The sequence below is a fragment of the Meriones unguiculatus genome, chromosome X, assembly GCF_030254825.1.
Source record: "Meriones unguiculatus strain TT.TT164.6M chromosome X, Bangor_MerUng_6.1, whole genome shotgun sequence".
Classification (NCBI taxonomy): Eukaryota; Metazoa; Chordata; class Mammalia; order Rodentia; family Muridae; genus Meriones; species Meriones unguiculatus.
Window position 1 is genome coordinate 63,680,245 of NC_083369.1, and position 18,852 is coordinate 63,699,096.

General features: G+C 38.8%; 1 protein-coding gene across 4 annotated transcripts in view; it reads left to right on the plus strand.

Moving 5' to 3' along the window:
* The window catches only part of Mid2 (midline 2), a 103,129-nt gene extending 85,469 nt beyond the window's left edge, over positions 1-17,660 (plus strand). For 3 of the 4 annotated variants that reach the window (XM_060375679.1, XM_060375677.1, XM_060375676.1), the window contains exons 7-10: positions 3,204-3,437; positions 13,700-13,861; positions 15,327-15,534; positions 16,134-17,660. In XM_060375679.1, coding sequence (XP_060231662.1) covers positions 3,204-3,437; positions 13,700-13,861; positions 15,327-15,534; positions 16,134-16,536 — 1,007 coding nt within the window. In that variant the 3' untranslated portion in view covers positions 16,537-17,660. The remainder of the gene's footprint in view (positions 1-3,203; positions 3,438-13,699; positions 13,862-15,326; positions 15,535-16,133) is intronic. The other variant, XM_060375678.1, reaches the window with a different exon arrangement.
* The last annotated feature ends 1,192 nt before the right edge of the window (positions 17,661-18,852 follow it).

Here is an 18,852-nt window from a genome sequence, read left to right on the forward strand (position 1 = left end):
AAAGTGGACTTCTCGGGAGCTGAGGCTCATTGGCAGAGATCTTGACCAGTATTGCAAATAGTTCAGTCCTTGATAGCAGAAAAAAAAAGAGAGAGAGCTTTATAAAAGAAATCAAATTTATTTCTTTTTTGTATTTGACAATGTATTTATTTTTATTAATTACAGTTTATTCACTTTGTATCTCAGCTGTAACCACCTCCCTCATTCCCTCCTAAGCTGCCCCCTCCCCCAAGTCCACTGATAGGGGAGGTCCTCCTCTTCCCTCTGACCCTAGCCTGTCAGGACTCATCAGGACTGGTTGCATTGTCTTCCTCTGTGGCCTGGTGAGGCTGCTCCCTGCATCTCAGGGGGAGGTGATCAAAGAGCCAGCTACTGAATTCATGTCAGAGACACCCCTTGTTAGCTTTACTAGGAAACTCAATTGGATACTAAGCTGCCATGGGCTACATCTGAGCAGGGGCTCTAGGTTATCTCCATGCATGGTCCTTGGTTGGAGTTGTCAGTCTCAGGAAAGACCCCTGGGCCCAGATTTTTTGGTTTTGTTGCTCTCCTTGGGGAGCTCTTGTCTTCTCCATGTCTATCTCCCCTTACTTTCATAAGATTCCCTCCACTCTACCCAAAGTTTGGATATGAGTATCTGTTTTGATACCCTCCTGGGTAATCTTTCAGAGGACCTCTGAGAAAGGCTCCTGCCCTGTTCCCTATTTTCTCCCTCTTCTGATTTCTATGCCATTTGCGTTTCTTAGTGAGGATTGATCATCTTACTCAGGGTCCTCCTTCTTGCTTAGCAAAAATGGAGTACAGAGCTAAACAGAGAATTCTCAATAGAGGAATATCGAATGGCAGAGAAACACTTAAAGAAATGCTCAACCTCATTAGCCATCAGGGAAATGCAAATCAAAATGACCCTAAGATTTCACCTTACACCCATCAGAATGGCTAAGATCAAAAACTCAAGAGACAATACATGCTGGAGAGGTTGTGGAGAAAGGGGAACCCTCCTCCATTGCTGGTGGGAATGTAAACTTGTACAACCACTCTGGAAAGCAATCTGGTGCTTTCTCAGACAACTAGGAATAGCGCTTCCTCAAGATCCAGCTATACCACTTCTAGGCATATACCCAAAAGAGTCTCAAGTACACAATAAGGACATTTGCTCAACCATGTTTGTAGTAGCCTTATTTGTAATAGCCAGAAACTGGAAACAGCCCAGATGTCCCTCAGTGGAGGAATGGATGCACAAATTGTGGTATATCTACACAGTGGAATATTGCTCAGCAATAAAAAACAAGGAAATCATGAAATTTGCAGGTAAATGGTGGGATCTGGAAAAGATCATCCTGAGTGAGCTGTCCCAGAAGCAGAAAGATGCACACGGTATATATTCATATAGACATATAATATAGGATAAACCTACTAAAATCTGTACCAAAGTGGGAGGACTCTTGCTAAAATGCTAAAGAAAGTAACCAAGTGGGAGGACTCTTGCTAAAATGCTCAATTCCTATCCAGAAAGGCAAAGAGGATGGACATCAGAAGAAGAAAAGAGGAAACAAGTCAGGAGCCTGACACAGAGGCTCTGCCCTGCAGACTATCAATGCAGATGCTGAGACTTATGGGCAACCTTTGGGCAGAGTGCAGGGAATCTTATGAAAAAAGTGGGTAACAGTAAGATCTGGAGAGGACAGGAACTCCACAAGGAGAGCAACAGAACCAAAAAATCTGAGACTGATACTCCAACCAAGGACTATGCATGGAGATAACCTAAGACCCCTGTACAGATGTAGCCCATGGCAGTTCAGTATCCAAGTGGGTTCCATTGTAATAGAAACAGGGACTGTCTCTGACATGAACTGATTGGCCTGCTCTTTAATTACTTCCCCCTGAGGGGGAAGCAGCATTACCAGGCCACAGAAGAAGACAATGCAGCCACTCCTGATGAGACCTAATTGACTAGGATCAGAAGGAAGGAAAAGAAGACCTTCCCTATCAGAGGACTTGGGGAGGGGCCTGCATGCAGAGGGTGGAGGAAGGGAGGGATTGGAACGGGAGGAGGGAGGGAACCACGGGGGAGATACAAAGTAAATAAAGTGTAATTAATAAATAATTAAAAAAAAGAAAAGAAATAGTGCTATATCATTCCTAGGCATATACTCAAAATATGTTCAAGTATACAAGGACAAATGTTCAACCATGTTCATAGCAGTTTTATTCATGTAATAGGCAGAATTTGGAAACAACCCAGATGTCCCTCAATGGAGGAATACATACAGAAAATGTGGTACATTTACAAAATGGAATATTACTCAGCAGTTTAAAAAAGGAAATCATGAAATTTGCATGCAAATGGTGGGAACTAGAAAAGATCGCTGTGAATGAGGTATCTCAGAGGCAGAAAGTGTATATTCACTTATAAGTGGATATTAGACATATAATATAGGATAAACTTTCAAATGTATTTCTTATAAAGCATCATATGATTTCCTTGAACTGTTATGACTCAGGGTTAGTTTTCTAGACAAACTTTTCATATAGTAAATAGCTGTCAGAAGTGACAGCTTATAATTGTTAAACTGACTGAAATAAAGACTACTAAATATCCATGAAGAAGAAAAAAAAGTAAAGAATAATACCAGCTTGTTAAGAATGCTTGCTACTTTCAGAATTACTGAGTGGTTATTTTTTAAGAAAGATCTATGGACAATAACTTTATCATTTGTATCTATATTATTATTTAATCAATGCAGCTATTACTTATTATTTACCTAATTCCAGACACTATAATTTTGTATCAGTATTCTTCATAACAAATCTATAAGGTAACTCTCACACCCATTTTAGCATGGGAAATTCTTATTAATTTTTATTTTAAATACTGTCAGACTTGTAGGAAAACTATTTTGAAATAGTAACAGGTTAATCTCCATGTAACAAGAAAACAGTATTTATGCCTTGATTATCTTTATGTGTTTTTACAGGCATTTTGTAAAACTGGAGAAATCATGATCATAACTTAGTCTTATATATTTGTCAAAAAACTAGTTTTGGGAGGAGCTTGAAGTGTCAGCACATTGCTTTAGTCTGCATGGTTATTGTTTAATAAGAAAATGTCTTCAGAGCTGGACATATAGCTCTGTGCTACCCCTACTTATTTCTGAAGAGACAAGATATTTTCTTACCATTTTCTTCACTTTTTCTTTCAGCCCCAAACCCACCATCTATCCGAGAAGAACTCTGTACTGCCTCCCATGACACCATTACAGTCCACTGGATCTCGGATGATGAGTTCAGCATCAGCTCCTATGAGCTTCAGTACACCATATTCACTGGCCAGGCTAACTTCATCAGTAAGTCATGGTGTAGTTGGGGCCTGTGGCCAGAGATAAGGAAATGTAAGGAAGCAGTAAGCTGCTCAAGATTGGCTGGTGCGCCACGAGGCAAGTGTTTGTAAGGCATGTGAGGTTGTTTAGTATAGACTTTCATAGACAGTGTTAGCTCCCCAGGGTATTGTAAAACATTACTGATGGCTAATAAGCCAGTTGTATATTTTCTTCCTTGGTAGTCACTGGGATCATCCCTAGTGGTTTATGCAATCCTTACTTTTTTCCCAATCCATACTACTTCATTGACTCAAAGTGCTGCTTAATATTTGTTCCTGGGTAGCTAAGTCACCACCATTCCATGTGTGTGAACCCATCTCTCTGAGTCTCCTGCCACTTCATTATCATGATAAAATAAAATCATGTTCAAGGACCATTACTTCCTTTATCCTACCTATTTGTGTCTATGAACATGTAGATCAATTTTCTGCCCCATCACTCTTCTCTTTACTAATTCTGCATTTCCACAAATAATTCCACTAAATATAAAACAAGATGGATCCAGGTACAGTGGATCGTGACTATAATCCCAACACGCGGGAGGTTGAGGCAGTAGAATTGTAATTTTAAGGTCTGTCTCAAAAAAAAAAAAAGCATCAATGGGTCACAGAGTTAAAGATGTTTAAAAGGCTGTTCTTCAACCTACATGGTAAGATGGTTTCACCTTCTAGTGAACTGGAGCAAGACCAGGAACAGTAAGAATTTAACTGATTGGCTGCAGTCTGTAGGCATTGATCAGAACATCCCCTCACTGGGGGAAGCAGAAGCAATGGAAACAAAACAGACTCAAAGCTGAATCCAAGCAATTACATTGGCAAGGCTGCAAATTAATACTTTCTTTTACTTTGCCCTTTGCATTTATGTCTGTCTTCCTAGACCAACATGAATGGACTTTATTCAAACAAATACACCTTATGGGCTTTCTTTTCCTACTTGGTGACAATTCTTGGGCAGAATTCTGTTTGTTTGTTTGTTTGTTTTTATTGTTGTTGTTTTACAGTACTGGGGAGGGGAGATGAGGTGATATTTAGGAGTAAAACACTGAAAAACACTTGCTTCCTGTGGGTCCAATCTAAGCCCCTTGGCTCATGTAGTCGTGATCCTATGCATTTCTTTAGATTATGAAGTGACCAGTTCTAAGGCCTTACTATAATTTTCGTCTTACACTGAACTCTTAAGTTCTGGAAGCCAGTTCAAACACAGGCACTGTCCTTTACTGTCCTAACTGGGGAAGAACAATCATCTCCAAGAAGTTGAGAACAGGTTCAAGAATTGACAACCCTAAGAATTATCACCTATCTTTTCAAACCCCAGAGTCCTTTGTAAATTAAGGCCTAAATTAGGTGCTACTAATGATAAGGTTATCGCATCTTAGAGCTTGAATAGGTCTTAGAAGATACCTGGTCTGATCTTTTATTCTACCACACAAATGAACATCTCTGCTTGAGCATTGCAAGTGAGGGGTCCACTTTCATGAAAGCAGTACATTTGATTGTTGCACAGCTAGAAATGTTCTCCAGTGCTTCCTTAGAAGAGGCCTGTTTCTCCTTGTAAATAATCACAAAAGTAAGTTGTGTGTGTATTCTGCTTTGCCATCCTCACACATATTATCTCATTTAGTCCTCCTGTGCTTTTAGCCTTCTAACAGATGCTATTGATTCAGTTTTTATACAAGAAGAAATAGGTGTTGAAGTGAAGGGAGTTTTCCAAGGGCATGGAACTCCAAGACAATGGGGGACAAGTTTGGCACCTGTGACTGTCAGCCTTCAAGCTTGATGTTTTTTAATTAAGCTTTTTGTGACTCATTAATAAATAAACTTATTTCATCTTTCATATAACAGTTATTCAGGTAATTTAGGTAACTCATATGTAACTACTAAATTTCCTCATTTTTATGGCTCATCATTTTCCGTTCTTTTGGTTGCTCCTCATGCAATCTGCTTTCCAGGCCCTTTATCATCATAGTATTCTTTTTATGGACAGTCTTCTGTTGGTTAAAGTGCCTTTAAAATGTACTGTGTGTCAAAAGTGCATATAGGTACTCTGAAATGATTTGACTTCCCCCAAAAGATAGCTGAATTATATATATTTTTTTTTATCACCTTTGAGGCTGGGGCTCTTGCAACTCAGGCTGGCCTTGAATTTGCTGTGTAACAGAGAGTGACCTTGAACTTCTGGGTCTTCTGTCACCATTGCCTGAGTGCTGCGATTACAACCTTGCACTGCAATACCCAGTTTTATGTAGTGTTGGAGATGGTACCTAGTGCTTTCTTCATACTGGGCAAGCATTCGACCAACTCAGGTGTGCCCCTAGTCAATGGATTATGTTTCTTGTGCATGAGCTTCTATTCTCTTGTTCTGTACTTTTCTTGGCAGACACACTGTTTACTGACTGTTTACTTAGCATATAATTAATGGAGATTCTTATGCACGATAAGTTCTATCTCTGCACAATTCAAACTCAACACTTTTGACTTTACGCCTATTACATGTTGTCTTGTTACCCTTGACTCTGCATCCCATCATAGCCAGATCCCCTTAGATCTGGTTTCTGCTTTTCAATACATTTGCTTTTCCTCTTAGCCTGATTTCTGTGCTTTCAACATTAATAGAGAAGTTTAGTAGTATAGAAGAAAAAAACAAAGTTTTACAACAAAAATTCAGACTGCAATGAGTAATTTGTTTTTAGATGAGGCCTCACTCTCTAATCCTAGTTGGCCTGTAGACCAAACTGTGTAGACCAAACTGGGCACAGCTTCACAGAGATTCCCTTGTCTCGGCCCCCTAAAGGACTGGGATTAAAGGCAGTGGGTAACAATTTTGCTAGAAAGAAATATTCAGAGTCCCATTCTTATGAGCCAGTCAGTCCTGCCACTATTGACTGAACTGCAGTGCTGAGAGCTACTTTCTCTTAAGAGATTTCACATTGTCATTATCTAGAAATTCTTTCTTTCCTTCCTTCCTTCCTTCCTTCCTTCCTTCCTTCCTTCCTTCCTTCCTTCCTTCCTTCCCTCTCTTTCTCCTCCTCCCCAGTCCTCTTGTTTTTTTGTTTTGCTTTGTTTTTTGTTTTTTTGGTGGTTTTTTTTTTCCTTTTGCTTTGAGACAGGGTCTTGCTATGAGATACTGGTTCACCAGGATCTCATAGCAATCCTCTTGGCTCAGACTCTCTGAGTGCAGGGATTATAAGCATGTGTCCTCCTACCTGTCAAAAACTTCTTATTGGTTGAAATCAAGTCAAAAGGGTTAGCTTTCCCTTCCTCTCCTAACTTTTCCCCCTTCATTTTGAGCTTTCCTACTGCCTCTTCTAAAATTTGAAATTATCACAGTCAATAAAGTTTCAGGAGATACTCCTAGCTAAATGAGAAATCCAACATATCTTTCTGGTTTAGTGTTTTCTTTTGCATTCAAAAATCATTGGACATAACCTGTGTCTTATCAGGCACGCAGTAGCACATTGCTGCAAAGGCAGAACTTCATTACTTTATCGTTTCACTCATGCAGTTGTCTCCATCACATATGTGCACCTTGACTTTTAAATTTCCACATTTTAACATTTTCCTTTGAGTAAGAAATGTACTTTTGTTAATCATTTGTATGTCCCATCATACCAAGTCTTACTGATACCAGTAGATCATATATTTACCTTTATAAAGTTAGGAATCGTAGCTAGGGAGACAGTTTAGTGGGTGAAGTGTAAGAGCCTGAGTTCAGTTCCCAGAACCTATGTAAATATATCTCAGAATAATAGCACACTTGTTTATTTTATTTTATTATTAATTTTTTATTTTTTACATTAGTTACATTTTATTCGCTTTGTATCTCAGCTGTAGCCCCCTCTCTCATTCCTTCCCAATCCCACCCTCCCTCCCACATCTTCTCCCATGTCCCTCTCTAAGTCCACTGATAGGGGAGGTCCTCCTCCCCTTCCATCTGAACCTAGTCTATCAGGTCTCATCAGGACTGGCTTCACAGTCCTCCTCTGTGGCCTGGCAAGGCTGCTCCTCCCTCAGGAAAGGGGCTGTTTAAACAGCCAACCACTGAGTTCATGTCAGAGACAGTCCCTGTTCCCCTTTACTAGGGAACCCACTTGGATACTGAGCTGCCATGGGATACATCTGAGCAGGAGTTCTAGGTTATATCCATGAATGGATCTTGGTTGGGGTATTGATCTCAGAAAAGACCCCTGTGCCCAGATATTTTCATTCTGTTGCTCTCCATGTGGAACTCCTGTCCTCTCCAGGTCTTACTAACTCCCTCTTCTTTCATTGATTTCCTGCTTTCTCAGACAATTAGGAGTAGGGCTTCCCTGAGACCCAGCTATACCACTCCTAGGTATATATCCAAAATATGCTCAAGTACACAACCAGGACAGTTGCTCAACCATGTTTGTAGCAGCTTTATTCGTAATAGCCAGAACCTGGAAACAACCCAGATGTCCATCAACGGAGGCATGGGTACTAAAATTGTGGTACATTTACAGAATGGAATACTACTCAGAAACTAACAACAAGGAAATCACGAAATTTGCAGCCAAATGGTGGGATCTAGAAAAGATCATCCTGAATGAGGTATCCCAGAAGCAGAAAGACACACACGGTATATACTCACTTATAAGTGGATACTAGACCTATAAGCTAGGATAAACATACTAAAATCTGTTCACCTAAAGAAGCTAAGCAAGAAGGAGGACCCAGGGTAAGATGATCAATCCTCACTCAGAAAGACAAATGGGATGGACGTTGGATGAAGAAGAAAACAAAAAACAGGACAGGAGCCTACCACAGAGGGCCTTTGAAAGACTCTACCTAGCAGTGTATCAAAGCAGATGCTGAGACTCATAATGAAACTTTGGGCAGTGCTGGGGAGGCCCCGATGGGGAGATTCCTGAGCTTGCTGCCACACAACCTAGCCTACTTGACTAGTTCCAAGCCACTGAGAGCCTTTGTATCAGGAAAAGAAAATAGACAGTGCCTCAGGAATGACAGCCAGGCTTGTCTTCTGGCTTACACACACACACACACACACACACAGAGAGAGAGAGAGAGAGAGAGAGAGAGAGAGACAGAGACAGAGACAGAGACAGAGACAGAGACAGAAACAGAGAGAGAATAGGAATGGCTTCAAAATTAAAGAAAAATTGCAAAACACTCAGTACTTTTTACCCATATTTTCCTACTGCTAGTATTTTACTTTTTCATCTATTACTCTTATTTCTGTATTTTCAGAACCATTTCATAATAATTTGCGTCCATTACGTCTTTTCACCCCTAAAGTTTTCAATGGATATTTCCTAAGAATAATGAAACATCCTTTAAATTTGATTATTTTTCGTATTAACAATTTCATACACGTAAACAAGAGTATTCTGATTACTCTCTTCCCAACTTCCTCTCTCCTCTCACACCTCTATCAGCTCTCTTCATCTTGATGAGAGCCTTTCCCAGAATCTTAACTTTTGCTTTTGTTTTGTGATCCATTTAGTTTAACCAGGGCCATTTGTATGACCATGAGATTGGAATTGTCCACTGCAGTCTAGTGGGGGTACTATAGGATATATATAACCTAAGGAAGCAATTGCCTCTCTCCCTGAATCTGTCAATATCACATAGTCTATCAGTGAAGAGTAAGGCTCCTGAAACCCTCCTCCATCCATGCCTGACTGGTGATGGGCCCATTCTTTTTTGTTGTTGTCGTTTTTAAGATTTGTCTATTTATTTATGTATGTGAATGTTAGCCTGAAAGTATGTTATGTTCACTCTTTGCATCACTGGTGTTTGTAAGGCCAGGAGACAACATAAAATCCCTTAGAACTGATGTTGCAAAGTATGAGCTTGGATGGGCTCATTCTTATGTAGATTCAGTGCAGGCTTCCATACCCACTATGAGTTCTGGTTACACTGACTGAGTCTTGCTCAGAAGGTGGCAAGTCACAGTTCTGCTTGCTCTCTTCTGGCTCTTAAATTATTCCTGTTTCCTCTCTTCAGTGTTCCCTAATCCTTTATATATCTGAGAAATTTAATATCAGAGACGTGGATCTCTGAGTTCAAGGCCAGCCAGGTCTACATAGTGAGCTTCTGTCTCAAAAATAAAATTAACAACCATATAATACTTTTATGTAACTCTCCATTTGTATTCTATGTTTGACAATGACTTTAATAATATTGATTATAATATATAATGGGCCCAGCACTGACCTTTATAATCTAGGATTTAGCATTAAATTTAATTACCACATATTTGGCTTAGTTTTAAGCCAGTTGAATTCCTCAGTCTTTCTTTGACGTGTAAAAAACAATGCCTGTTTTCTAGGTGTTGTGGTAGATTCACTAACTCGAGCACAAGAAGCTTGAGTCAGGAAGAATGAAGCTTAAGACCAGCCTGGGCTACATGTTTCTCAATTCGGGTTTTTCTGATACTTCCTCACAGTTATATTCAGGTTATATGTTCTTAGCTGTAATAGGGCACATGTGATAGAATATAATAATGACAGTATACGTAAGATGACATATCTGGAGCCATGCAATGTCAATTTACATTACATTGTCAATACTAATTTTGCTTTCCTTATCAATGTGTTACATGACTTTTTAAATTATGTACTTATGGGTTTTTTTTTTTTCTTTCACTGCTAATAAGCAACCTGTGTGGTGAAACTTTAAAACTATAAAAAAAGTAGCCTGCTTCTTCATCAAAGCCATCTCATCCCACTCTTACCACTGATTGAGCATCAACTGATGGTTTTTGTTCTATCTAGTCTTTATGTGATTATTGTGAAATGACAGTTTTCCAGCTGAGTACTGTCTCCCACACTTACAAATTGTCACTCAATATTCTGTGTAGCAAGAGCCTCTCTCCATTTCATCTTTTTTATTTATTCATCGGTAGAGTCTCACGGATGCATTTTCATCAATGATTTAGAACTCTTTAGTACCTTCATTTCTCTTGGGTAAATGTCCCAGATTTTGCCACTGAGAGCCTTTTAGGGAAATTCCAGGGTTTTGTGATATTTTCTTATCCTTATTGTGAGCGATTTGTTTGTTTTCTGGTATTACTAAAACTATTGCAGACTCATTTTAACTTTATCCTGTCCAAACCTTCAAATCAGCTATTTTCCCAGGATCCCTAGTTACTTTTAGTAGAACAATGATATCAGAGACTAAAACCTTAGTACTACACACACATGCAGTAATATACTAAATTTTTACTTCTATATTGTTATGCTAAAATACCATGACCATTCAGCCTACAGAGGAAGAATTTATTTAGGCTTATGGTTACAGTAACTTTGAGTCTATAAATACATAGCTAAAGTATGGCAGCAAGAGCATCAGGTTGATAGCTCACATCTTGAACTGCAAACAGGAAGCCAAGAGAGTGAGGTATGAATGGCACATGGCTTTTATAAGCTCTAGAGACATACTTCTTCCAGCAAGGACTTGCCTCCTAAACCTATCCAAACAGTGCTACCAACTGGGGACCAAGTATTCAAATATCTGAGCCTAAGGAAATATTCTCATTCAAACCACTACATATATATATATATATATATGTTTATATATATGTTTATATATATGTTTATATATATGTTTATATATATATATATATATATATACTCTACATATATGCACATCTATACGCAAATATGAAAACATATATGGTTGCCTGTTAGTGTCCATATGGGATTGGTTACATGACCTACTGAGGATACTACAATCTGTAAATGCTCAGATACCTACATAAAATGTTGTAGTATTTGCACAAACTATAGCCATCTTTCTGTATATATTAAATAATTTTTAGACTATACTGTCTAGTAAAATATAAATTCTATAAATAGTTATTATATTGTTGAAGGATCATGACTTTGAGGACAGTTTAGTCTATATAGGGAATTTCAGGTATGGGCTGCACGGTAAAACCCTGTCTCAGATCTTTAAATCTGTACTTTGTTGGGGCTGGAGAGGTGGCTCAGTGATTAAGACTACTAGCTGTTTTTACTGAGGACCTAGATTCATTTCTCAGCACTCACATGGCAACTCACAACTATCTGTAACTCCATTTCCAGGGGATTTGACACTTTCTTCTAATCTCTGGGTATTGCATACATGTAGTACACACACACACACACACACACACACACACACACACGTACACCCATAAAATAAAAATAAATAAATCTTAAAAAAAAAAACCACTGTAGTTGATTGAATACTTGATTGCAGAACTGACAGGTAAAAATGTTTAGCTGTACATTTTTTAGAAATCATACAGTGCTGTGTGGGAAGCTTTTCTGGAGGAGACAACACAGACATAAACACACACACACACACACACACACACACACACACACACACACACAGACAGTCTCCTCAACCCAGAAAGGGAATACACAATAGACCAAAGAAATGATTACACTGAACTTGCTGACCATGGCTTAAGAAAGTTGCAGCTCTGGAGCTCTCAGCAGCAGATATTCTCTTTTCCACATCTTGGCCAGTCAAAGTCTCCCCTTTTTAAGGAATCTGGGGAGGGACCTTAGAGAATCTTCCAAGTTCCATTTTCCTAGACATGTAATGTTTTCTTTATCTCCTGGGTCTCATGAGCCTCCAGATCTCTCCTGGAGGGAGTTTGAATTAGGAGGACACTGCCAGACCACATGCAGCCATATCAAGACCACCCAATTCTAACTCATCTCCATAAGTTCTTTCTTGCCTTCTCTCATTCCATATGTATGTTGTTTTCTCCATGGTAAGAATCCTGGATCTCAACAATATCAATGTGTATTTGATCAACACTGACATAAGTCTAAAATATTTTCAGAATTAATTTGCTTAGGGGCTGAGATTTTTAAGTGCTCCTTCATGTAACTACATTCTCAACCCCTAAGCAAATCAATTCCATAGTACATCTTTTTGTTCTCCATTTTGATTTTTGTTTGAGTTTCTGAAATAGGCTTGGCTGAGCCTGGGCGTTGCTCTGTAGCTGTGCCTGACTTTAAACTCCTGATCCTACTGCCTCTGCCTCTGATGTGCTGGGATTTTAGGTGTGCAGCAATATGCCCAGTTTTTATCTCATTTTCTACTTCTAAATTAAGTTTTTTCTGCCTACTTCAAATTAATTATAAATCTATTGGTCATATCCTGTGTAAAATACTCACAACACTATTTCTAATTTCTAATCTCACTAGATCCTTCATTAGAGCTTTATAAAAATGACTTAAATTTGTCCTCATATTTTTTGCCCTTTTCTTCCCATCTTCAACTAGACTTTATTTGAAATTTTTAAACCAATTGAAAAGCAAATATCAAAAGAAGCCAAAAAAAAAAAAAAACAAAAAACAAAAAACCCAATATACTCCCTCCTGTTTAAGTCAACATTTGTAATCTCAAGATTACTTAAAAAAAATCATTCTTGAGATTTTTTTTCCTGCTTAGGACAAAAAAAAATCTTCTGGATAATAACATAATTCTGGACCACACAACCCCAGAAGAGTATGAAAATCTAGCCAGGAAGAGGTAAAAACATGTCTTATCAGAGAAAGCAGATCCCATCCTATTTTGTCATGTCACCTTGACTTCTTTTGGAGTTCAGCAAATTTGGAAAGTAAGGGTGAAGATGAGGTGGAAAAGCAGAGCAATATAGCTCGGAAAGTCTTTCTGTCTTACTGAGACAAAAGCATGTAGTCATTCATCACACACACACACACACACACACACACACACACACACACACAGAGTGATACAGTACATAGTTCACCGGAATAAGATAAAAAGCTCACAGGTTTCTGTTTGAGCACCATCTATGGCCATCTATGATAATGGACAAGCTACTTTCTTTTCAACTTTGTTTACCTTGTAAAATGAGGGAAATTCATGTCTACATGTCCTTTCTGCTCTGAGCTTTCATTATACTGAACTCTGTACAGGAATTTTCCCATTCATACAAGACCAGACTCAGTTGACACAGAAACAGATTTTAGTGGTAAAGACCCAGAGAGTCCATAACTGTTAGGATTCTGCCATTTGGAATAGTGACCATTCTTGTGTTCTTTGGCAGAAAAAAATATATATATATAACTTAGTTTTGGTCAGTACTTGCTAGATGCTAGAATCCTGTCATAAGTCTTAGGTTTATAGAAAAAAATAATTAATAGGACCTTAAGTGCTGGTTCATCTCATACCTTTCAAGGTTTAAAAGAAAACAAATGAATTCACTTGAGTTGGCTATAATTGATTTTCAGTGTGTGTGTGTGTGTGTGTGTGTTTTATCCCGGTTCTTTTTACCTGTTGGTTGATGTCTTTTTCTTTCCCACTTCACAGGCCTGTATAATTCAGTGGACAGCTGGATGATTGTGCCCAACATTAAGCAGAACCATTACACAGTGCATGGACTCCAGAGTGGGACACGCTACATCTTTATTGTGAAAGCCATAAATCAAGCAGGCAGCCGGAACAGTGAACCCACCCGACTAAAAACAAACAGTATGTTGTGGTGATTCCAGGAGGAGGAACCATTTTACTCTCTGTGCCAGGGAGGACAATTAGCCTGAGCAGACTCCCACAGTAATGTGTGAGAGCAGTGGCACTGAGTACAGGAATTTCATTGTTGTAGTTAGTGCTTTGTGTCCAGGACTTGTTGGTACCCATGGTGGTTTGTAGACTAAGAGATATATAGAATAGCATGTGGCTTTGAAATAGGTTAGGGAAGGGATTTTCTCTGCCTTCCACCCCTTTCTCCCATGCTTGGGAAAAAAACTTGAGTTAAAGAGTATTGCTTGTGATGATCCAGCAAAGCTCTACCACAGAGATGCCATATCCATTAGGAATGCTCTTGATCACAACTGACAAGAATTTATCAAGGATTTCCAAGCAGCTTAAGTGATTATTGGTTTTGTTTGTTTGTTTGTTTGTTTGTTTTTTAACTACATATCTTACATTGAAGGCAGCCTGTTGTTGGCTAGTATAGCAGCTCTGAGATCTCATGAATGGTTAGAGCTCCTTCTTTGTGTTTTGTTTCATCCACAAGGCCACAAGATGGCCAGTGCAATCTCTGATGTCCTATTTTCCTTTAAAGTAGGATGAAGAAGGAAAACATTGGTAATCCTTTAATCAAGAAAACAGGAGCTTAACTGGAAATTTCTTCCAATCTATTTAACTTCAGCTTCCTTCTTATTAGCTATTCCTAGCAGCAAGGGATACAGAAAGAGAAAGATAAAGAGAGAGAGCAGGAATGGGTGCTGTATTCTCATGCAGCTTCTGTCTCAGAGGTATATTGTATACTAAAGTTCTTGCCATACCTAGCATCTGGGCCCTGGAACAGTGTTTTTGTCATATGCTTATAAAGAGTCTCTATAGTGAAGCATGTGTTATCTTTTATCATCGATGATGGAGCAGGCATGCTAACAGAGTTGCCTAATTATATGTACACTCCAATTTCAAGAAAGCAAACACCTCCTGTTACTGATTTCTCAGGTTTTTTTCCTTTTGTGAGCAATTGCTTCACTAATGCAGAAACTTTTCCTACCTCAAACATTGTAGCACTCCTTAAAAATCTGCCCGAATCCCAACCCACTCATTGAAAGAAACCAAAGTACTAAGCGTATTTGAGGAAGTGAGACTTTGATTGATCCATTTTAATTTTATAATACATTATGGGAACACTTTCTCCTGTGTGACTAGAATGTGACTTTGAGGAAAATGGGAGACCCACATTTTTCACACAGAGGGAAAATAATGGCAACATTTGAAGGTCATTTTATGGGGTGAATGATTTCTATTCTTACTTGATTGCAAACTGTGTCACCTTGCCTGCTTCCTTCATATAGTCCAAACTTACCCAAGGATCATCACCATACTAAGACTCCTCTGCTAATTATCGTCATGGATGGGGAATGCACAATTCTTAAATGTTTCATCATGTTTTTCCCCTCTCACTTACTTTTTTCAGGCCAACCCTTTAAACTAGATCCCAAGATGACTCACAAGAAGTTGAAGATTTCCAATGATGGATTGCAAATGGAGAAGGATGAGAGCTCTCTGAAGAAAAGCCATACCCCAGAGAGATTTAGTGGCACAGGGTGTTATGGAGCAGCAGGAAATATATTCATTGACAGTGGCTGCCACTATTGGGAGGTGGTCATGGGTTCTTCAACATGGTGAGTGGGTATTTCTCTTTTCTTCTCCCATCTTCTCTGCTGTTAGGTTCTTAGGAGGTTCAATTCTACAACACAGCTAAAATACTAAGTCAAATTAAAGAGATATTTGGTAAGAATTATCCCTAGAAAATTTTGTCAGCTTTTTCTTTATTTGTTTGGCTTTCTTTCTTTCTTTCTTTCTTTCTTTCTTTCTTTCTTTCTTTTTCTTTCTTTCTTTCTGAGACACGGTTTCTCTGTGTAGCTTTGGCTGTGCTGAACTCACTCTGTAAACAAGGCTGACCTTAAACTCACAGAAATCTGCCTGCCTCTGTCTCTGTGGGCCCTCTTACCATGCTGGTATTACAGGTGTGCGCCACAGAGTCTGACTAATTTTGTCAGCTTTTAAAAGATAAAATCCTGCAAAATATACTGGGCTAGGAGATGGCAAGTATTGTATCATTCTAATTGCTGCCTTTACAAGCTCCGATGATATTAGCATCATGTATGCAAATGCAAATGCTTTAAGGAAGAAGCATACAGTGAGTCACTCAGGGCCTAAGCAACGTCTAGCACAGCTCATATCATTCACAAATGTTTTCCTGTCTTCTCCACTGTTTCAGGTATGCAATTGGTATTGCCTACAAATCAGCTCCAAAGAATGAATGGATTGGCAAAAATGCCTCTTCCTGGGTCTTCTCTCGATGCAATAGTAACTTCGTGGTGAGACATAACAACAAGGAAATGCTGGTGGATGTGCCCCCACAGTTGAAGCGTCTAGGTGTCCTTTTGGATTATGACAACAACATGCTGTCTTTCTATGACCCCGCTAACTCTCTCCATCTTCATACTTTTGATGTGACCTTCATTCTTCCAGTTTGTCCAACATTTACAATCTGGAACAAATCCCTAATGATCCTGTCTGGCTTGCCTGCCCCAGATTTTATTGATTATCCTGAGCGACAGGAGTGCAATTGTAGGCCTCAAGAATCCCCTTATGTGTCTGGGATGAAAGCTTGCCATTAAGTGTCAAGAGAGCATGTAATATAGTGGCTCTCCACTTCAGCACTTCTTCCCCTCCTAAGCCTCAACTAGTGTTTCATATATGAGATACAGGATAAAGTTCATTGGAAGCACCCTAAAATAAACTAGATATTGTAGATTTAATTTTTGTGCATTAAAGATTATGTTTGAATCCATGTATTGAGTTACTCAGAACAAATGATCTGAATAGTCTGGGTTCATGCCATCAGGGAAGAATTTTAGAGGATATCGCTCTCATCATTGGAGAATTCAAAATTCCCAGTGATTTGGGAGCATAAATGATCCTGGAAGGAATTAGCATTTCTAGCAGTGGCTAGTTTGACCAGGTATAATTTGCACAGTGTCAAGTTATCACATATTGTGTGTCACTTTTTAATACACTAACAATCAAGATATTATAAGAATATCATACATGTACATATATAATATATAAAATGACTAAATTCAATTATGAGTAAAATGACATAAATCATTTTATCTATTACATATATACAATAAACCCTAATTTGCCAATTTAAATGAGAAATATATTGAAAAAAATGAATTACACTGTCCATTCTTATCTCCCAGATGAAATATCACAGGTGGTGGGCATTTTTCTCTTCTTTCCTTCTAGCCTTTCTTTCTTCCCTCTTGTCACATATACAAATGCATGGGATCAAGACACAGGAAATGACAATAGCCCTTGGAGAGATCTGGGGCCAGGACAGCAAAAGAGATGTTAATGCTACATAGAAATGCCCTGTGTAGCATAATTTCATTGATATTGCTTAATATGAAGATTCATCAGAATTATTAAAAATTGTCACAGGATATTTCAAAGAAATATATTTTTGTTATTCTCTGATACATAGTGACTAAACTTAGGCTTAAAAATAGAATAATGGTATATATGCAAGATTAGAGTCTCACAACAGTGTGATGCAGCCATGATCATTCAGGCCTTTACAGCCATTGAAGCAAGACATTCTCCCCAAGCATGGTTGGATACCATAAAAAGCTAAAATGATACGCTCAGGATGCGAGGCTAAGCACTGCACTCAGGGTCAGCCGCTTTGGACCCAGAGAAGAGCATGTCTGATTGCATGCGGGTTGATGCCCCAGGTCCCGCCTCTGAGAAAAAGGTATTGGACGGGTCCGATGCTCTTTGGGTGGATGACACCTAAATGAACATCTGTACAAAGTCCCAATTTATTTCTAATATCAGAGATCAGACCTCTACTCTTGCCTGATGCGTCTAAAACAAAAAGGGGGAACTGTAGAGAACTGCGGAATGCTATGCCTTAAAGATGGAGCTGGTTTCCGCCTTCCACCTTCCCGATGGTGAGTGCTCTCTGTCAGGAACAACTCCACATTTGGCTAAGGCCGAGGATCTGGCTTGCTTCCATGTATGTGGACCTATCTGCATTGCCCACGTGGCATGCTGGGGTTGGCTACCCAGAGGCTATTTAAGCTGTGGGCTGGCTTTCCCCGGGGTCCGAGGATTGTTCAATGTTCCTGAATAAACTGCATTGAAAAAAAAAAAAAAAAATAGAATAATGGATTTCTTTAGAACTGGTCTGACTTGGACAGTAAGAATGGAGTGTTACGGGTTCAACAACTACAAGCATACAAATGCATTTGTATTTTCAGATGATGCACTCCTGAAATGCTATTTTTCTGATAAGTTCAATACTCATTATTTTTTTTGTGATTTTTGTTTACACTCTTCATTCACTTAGCATCCCCTTCATGACAAAGAAAAACATAAATTCCATCCTAGTTTTCATCAGGCTAGCTAAACGAAAATGAGCACAGTTTGGGATTTCACCAGTTTTTTTTTTTGTTTGTTTGTTTGTTTATTTCAAAGTTTGATTAGAAATGCCAGAGAAATAGAGCCTTCTTTAAGGAGCAAAGTCTACTCTTTGATAGTTGTAAAATGATTACTACCATGTAATCGTTAAGTGCAAGTAGTAGCCATTCCCTGGATTGTATGTAGCCTTGATGCAGTGTCAAACATTAGCCCCTCTTTCCACCAGCATGGTGGATTATTATTTATTAATTTGCTCAGTGAACTATTAGATGCCACACTACTGCTATACATATTACTAATATGCAACCCTTGCTCTCAAATGACTCACTATTATGCACAAGAGAAAACATATCTCTGTAAATCCCACCTAATAACATTTGTGGGTTGTTTGCTTATCTACCACAAAAAGAAAGACCAGCACCAATACAAAAGGAAAGCTCAGGCTTACATGTCAGGTGGCAAAGTCAATTTCTTTGGTTTTAAAGTTGGTATGTATCTTACAGCTC